General features: G+C 40.0%; 1 protein-coding gene across 3 annotated transcripts in view; it reads right to left on the bottom strand.

Moving 5' to 3' along the window:
- Window positions 1-464: 464 nt before the first annotated feature.
- Window positions 465-6176, bottom strand: part of LOC101855470 — a 34026-nt gene continuing 28314 nt past the window's right edge. For 2 of the 3 annotated variants that reach the window (XM_005092811.3, XM_005092813.3), the window contains exon 12: window positions 465-3499. In XM_005092811.3, coding sequence (XP_005092868.1) covers window positions 3370-3499 — 130 coding nt within the window. In that variant the 3' untranslated portion in view covers window positions 465-3369. The remainder of the gene's footprint in view (window positions 3500-6176) is intronic. The other variant, XM_005092812.3, reaches the window with a different exon arrangement.

Here is a 6176-nt window from a genome sequence, read left to right as displayed (position 1 = left end):
TACCCAATTGACCACTGAGTTACAGTAAATTTTCAGCTGCTGTCATCAGCCCTTGGGCAGTCCTAAGCCTGTGCCCACCTCCAGTTGGGACATCAGAAGTAAATGGGTTCGTTTTCTTCATTTTGATCAGTCCTGCCTAAGACAGCCACCTGTCTTACACGACCACTTTTCCCCTCGACCATGCATGGCCGTCTTACACAGGTTCGACTGTATGTTGTATAGCCACCAAGTTTCGAATGCATGAAATGAAAGCATGTCGAATATACAATGAAAGAAGATCACATAGGCGGCTCACACCACCGGCTAGCCTCATTACTAAGAAAAATAATTTTTCAAGCTGACTGTTCCCTTTTTGGGTCATGACGGACTGGGAGGGTTAAGAATCAAATATATCCAGAGGATAGATTAGTAAAAATCCTAAACTAGTAAACACATAGGAACAAAAATTTTAAAAACAACTATCAGACTGGGTTTACACATTTATTGACATTGAACCTTCAAGAGTGAGAAAAAAGGAAAATTATATGAAGGAACAAACATTACAAAAATCTGTCACAACTTTGCAACAATGACATTTAACTTTTCATGACAAAATCATCCTTCCTCAAAACCCAATACGCTTTAATAAAACAATCATGTACCACAACAGTGAAATGGGCATAGCTGACATCTCTAGCTGAAAAAACTACACATGAAAATGAGGGTTTCGCCTATGGTGAATCAAGCCCAAAGTGATATTAACCCTTAACACTATCCACCCACGCAGCGTGCACAGTACACAACACTTAACCCCACGGATCAGGATACAGATGCCGTACACGCTATATCACACCGTCGCCCATAGGCGTCCTATGGGGGAAAGTTACGGCTTCTTACTGTTGCCGATCGGCATCCCGTGGGGGGCAAAGTGTTAAAAAAAACTTTTTTTTTTCATACCTCCCTAGAATCCTAAATTAAAATCGAGATAATAAAAAAAAATCAGGTTGTTTCATTGTTTTTCTTACTGTGTCTTTAATTGCTGTCAGATTTTACTGAAATTTGAATATATGTTATGTATATGAATGCAGTCTGGACAAAAGGGGATTAAGTTAAAACACTGACTTTAACTACCAACTATATGAGTAAAGTCTTGTGTGTGATCCCTGACTCCACTACAGTCAAAGCATCATTAGGCCCAGCCGTAGATGCAGCCTCTGGCAGCTTTAGTGGTTATCCCCCTGCCACTTCCACTATATCAAAATCACCATCGATGTTATGCAAAACATTGCATTCATCTTCAACAGTCAAATCTACCGATATTTCCGACTGGGAATCATTATCTGGGTCTGGTTCAGGATCAAAAATGTCAAAAATATCGCGGCCCCACGAAAAGTCACTCTTTAAAAAAAATTAAAGTAGCAAAACTTCAAAACTTTTGGTGTAGAATTGCTCTCATGACATAATCGATACTTTCTGCTCTCAACAGAGTCATCTGGAGTTACATCCCCTTGTTTCTACCAGTGGGAATTAAATGATAAAAATGACCAGCTGTTACCAGCGGTATAGGAAAATACAGCGTCAGCCGATACCAGCGGTATAGGGTTTTAAGGGTTAAAATTGATAGAATCAGGAAATTGAAACTTTTGAAGACTTTTTACCCTCTTACTCAACAAAGTCCGTCATATGGGATCATAACAGTCAAGACTTGCAGCTAAAAATTTTCTAACCTCATCACACAAAATTATTTCTATGATGACTGCTTTATGAAATGTGCAATCTCAGACACCACTGTCAATTCATTCACTTTCAAATTAATTTCAAAAGGGTGAGAGTAGCACATGATTTGGTAATGTTAGTGTGAAATTAAAAGGGCACCTCTGGAATCGCAAAGTTCTAGTGCATCGCACATGTGTGCGGCACTATTTTTTCTACTGAGTGCCACTCAATAAATATACCAATCATAAGGGTACAAAGAAAAGTAAATCACAACCCTTAGAATACAGACACAAGAGAGCATACCGCGGGCAGTACTGCATACAGACATAAGTCATTTTTGGCGGCCTTAGAGATATGTCTGTATGCAATACTGCCCGCGATATATGTAGGTTACTCTGATCATCTCGATACTGACCCCTAAGTAAAAAGAGTGAAAATGGTAAGGAAAGGTAGACCCCTTTTCAGCATCAGCACCTCAACTGTCCTGACTCGATCCCATTCAGACCTGTTAGATCAATACAATTCCCATGTTTTTGTTTTTTCTCCTAGGTATTCAGAGAGCACACACATGGCTTCCAAACACATTCAAACGAGATTCTAAAAATAAAATTTTTTTTAGGGTGAATGAAACACCTGTGCTTGTCCACTGCATTCAGACCAGCAAGCAATTTATGTTTCCTTTTCAACTTGAGAACAATAAACCCATGAAGACTGAACACAAGATACAGTCTCCCTTCTCTAATGTATTATAAAAACATATAAAGCCTTGGGGCTATGCCAAGTCCCATTGAAGGCTCGAGCAGGAGTCACATTAAAAAAACAAAGGTATTGTATAAAACACTTCTCTCACACTATAATTTTGCATAATTTCAACTTTCACATGAGATTTACAAAGCACAATTTTCAACATAGGCCTACATGGATATTACAAAATATTAACCATATATAATTTCACAGTTATCATCACAAGACATCGTCTGGACTTGAAAGCAGCTCACAAAACCAAAAGACATCCTCTGGACTTGAAAGCAGCTAAAAAAAACCAAAAGACAGCATTTCTACCCTTGCACACTCCTACTTACAAAATACTTGCAGGTGCACATGCTAACTCACACATCACACATGATCCATTTGACAATCATACAATGAAAAATGCCTACTGAAACAGAAATACAATTTGTACAATTTCTCTCGACTTCAATACTTGCACGCAATGTGACATCCAGATCAAATAGGGTCCATGACTGTAAATGCAAGACTACAAGTGCCTGCCATCGCAAACTCCAATCTTCCAGTACCTTAACTAGTAACCATTAATCCACCCATACCCACAAATACCTGTGTGTCTGAAATGGGAAACGCCAATCCACAATGAGGGCAAACACCAGTCTACTAGACTCTGCTATGTATAAAACACCCATCAATTAGCATAGCATTTGTACCAATCTACTTTGTACAAGCACTAAAACACTCATACCAACACTACTCCCCTTGTATTTGCATTATTCAATCCACTAATACATGTGCCAATCCCCTCATACCAGTCTTACTCCACTCAAACCCACACTAATCCTCTCGCAGTTGTGCCAATCCACTCGTTTCAGCACTAATACATTCGTATCAGCGTTAATCCACTGATACTTGCACCAATCAACTTATACTTTCTGGAATCCACTAGTACCGGCGGTAGTAGTTGCCGTTCTCTCCTTGGACCTGACTGTTGTAATCCCCATAGCGTCCGGAGCCACCGCTGGGTGGGTGGGAGCTGCTGTTGTATGAGCTCTCATTCCTTTGTGCCGCCCTGCTGCCAGACCAGAGAGAAAAACAAAACAAAAAATCACTCGGAAGAATTGTAAATGTTTAGAACTTGAATCCTTTGCATGCTAGACAAAGAGCCCGACTATTTCGGTAGACCAAACATATCTGCATAGACCCCGGCTGAAATAAGAGTTGACCCTTGAAAATTAGGCATGCTGGTCAGTCAAACCCCTCTCTATAGAATGCCGGCTGATTCATCAGCCATTAATTGGGGGATATAATAACCAAAGTTAAAACAGCATAACATCTATGTAGGCCTACATGTTTCGTACGAGTACAAATAGACCCTGCTTAAAAGGTAGCTTGTAAACTTCCTTTTCAGAATTTTTGTATACTTTCATTTTCGTTTTGAAAGCAATACTTTGTCGTTGAATCTGGTTTCCAAAATTGTCAAGAATCTGTCACTATCCTAGACAAAATAAATAAATCTAAGCCTGAACATTCATCGGGAAGAACTATAAATCACAACAGAAATATTTTTGAAAGAATATTTTTTAACAGAGTGACTCTGATGGTGAATTTTTTTCACCCACTGAGCACCTGGAAAGTCACAATTCAGATTTGGACAAAGATGTTGATAGGTTGGATGAGAGGTCTAGACCTATATATGTAAGAGGTCGTTGTACCGTGAGTCTCCAACCAGTTTGGTCTTATGATCTGAGCATGCATTGCCAAGCTGTTACCCATCCCAGCTTTTACATCATCAGTCTATAACCCGTTGCATGCCTCTAGCTCTCTTCCCTTTCATCTTTCATTCAACCAGTGAGAATTGTCCTTGGTAATGAGCCATGGCGCATGGTGTGCCCGAAGTATGTTCATCATCAATGCCTTTCACCCCTGGCGGGGTATAGGCCACATACAAGCTCCTTCCATTTATCTCTGTCCTGAGCCATCCTTCCAAGCTCATTCCAAGTGAGCTTCATTTCTCTCATGTCCCTTTCCACGCATCTCCTCCATGTTTCCCGTGGCCTACCCCTGCCTCGTGCTCCTTGTGGGTTCCACTGCAGTGACTGTCTTGTGATGTTTCCGCTGGGCTTTCTTAAGGTGTGTCCCATCCATCGCCACTTTCTTAGTCCTATTTCTACTTCTTATCCTTTTGTCCTGTCCTTTCCCACAGTTCATTTCTTATTCTATCCTGCCACTTAATTCTTAGAATACTCCTCATACAACTGTTGATGAAAGTCTGGACTTTATTCAGTACTGTTTTCGTTGTCTTCCAAGTTTCGCAGCCGTAGAGGAGCACAGACTTGACGTTGGAGAAGTATGTTAGTTTTACTGATTTTAGTTTTGGTACCGTAGTACTTCTCTTTTGACTGTAAGTTTTTTGCATCACAGCTTCATTTGTGATTTTGTCTTTCTAGCTGCTTCTGCCTAGTCTGCGAAAGATCCACATTTCCAGAGCCTCAAACTTGTTTACTAAAGTTTTGTACATTGTCCAATTTTCCGTGGCATAAGACATGATTGGAATGATGTAGATCTAGCAGTTCACCACCCTTAGTTTCAGTTCCATTGTGATGTTTCTTGATAAACTATACATGTGCAAAGATGATGTATAGCTTTCTAATATTCTTTTAATAAAAGAATGTATGAATTTTCAAAATAACCCCAGAAATGCCAGTCTTTTTCAGTATGTCTGTTTCATGGGGTAAGTAGCAATTGTCTGTATGGATTCTGAATGCAAATTTCTTGGCACATTTGAGCAGATTTGGCAATTTTGGGGTTGCAATAGGCAAATTACCGTGGGGACAGCTCTACATGTATATTATATCTGTATGCATACAAATGTATACAGTAGTCTCCGCCTAAGATCCCGGTGCTCTGGAGCAGGAAAAAATGCAGGATCTTAGGAGAACCCAGATCTTAACCGAATGGCCTACGAAAGAGTCCACAGTAACTCATGGTCAAGCCCAAAATCTGTACAATGATCTCCCCTTATTTTAAAATGAACTGACGAGACTCCTGGGCACTAAAAGTTCTTTCAGAAGTCAGTTTTTCCTCTTTTTTGTTGTTGGGGGGGGTAAAAATACTGTGTCAGGAGGGAACCAGTTGGTTTCAGGCAATGCCCCCCCCCCACTAAAAATTTATCAGAGATGCCAACCACAGAAAACCGAAATGAGTATTGGGAAATATGAAAATGTGTATTTTCAGGGGGAAATGTGTATTCCCCACCACCGATGGACCAACTAGTAAAATGTTCAGGGTGTCCAGCAATATTTCCTTTAAAAAATTTACTAGCTCACCAGCTCAAAAAAGGGAGCACACACGTGTGCAATGTATCCAGTCAACAACATGTCAGTGTTCAGTGTCGTACTGGGGTCTTGTTTGACTTAAGTATTTCAGTCTTTTAAAATATTTTCCTCTCATTATTATATAAAAAATTAATCCTGCTTTGAACGTTCAGAAGGGCCTAGAACAAGAATTTCGACATTCAAGAACCAGTCTGGGTATCATGATTCATATTAAGAACTGACATACTAAAATTATTGCTCAAACTCAGTTTTAGTAGAGGTTTTACAGCGCTCGCAACTGCATAAGGTCATATGAGCGCCAGAAGATTAGAGGTGTCACAAGAGAGTAACAAACATAAAAAAAGAAGAAGGGGAGATAAAGACGATAGATGTTTGATAGGAAAGAAGAAGCAAACCACACCAGAGCACCCCCAA

This window comes from Aplysia californica, unplaced genomic scaffold (genome assembly GCF_000002075.1).
Source record: "Aplysia californica isolate F4 #8 unplaced genomic scaffold, AplCal3.0 scaffold00053, whole genome shotgun sequence".
NCBI classification, from domain to species: domain Eukaryota; kingdom Metazoa; phylum Mollusca; class Gastropoda; order Aplysiida; family Aplysiidae; genus Aplysia; species Aplysia californica.
The sequence above is the reverse complement of the archived record's forward strand: the minus strand, read 5'-3'. Positions and strand labels throughout refer to the sequence as shown.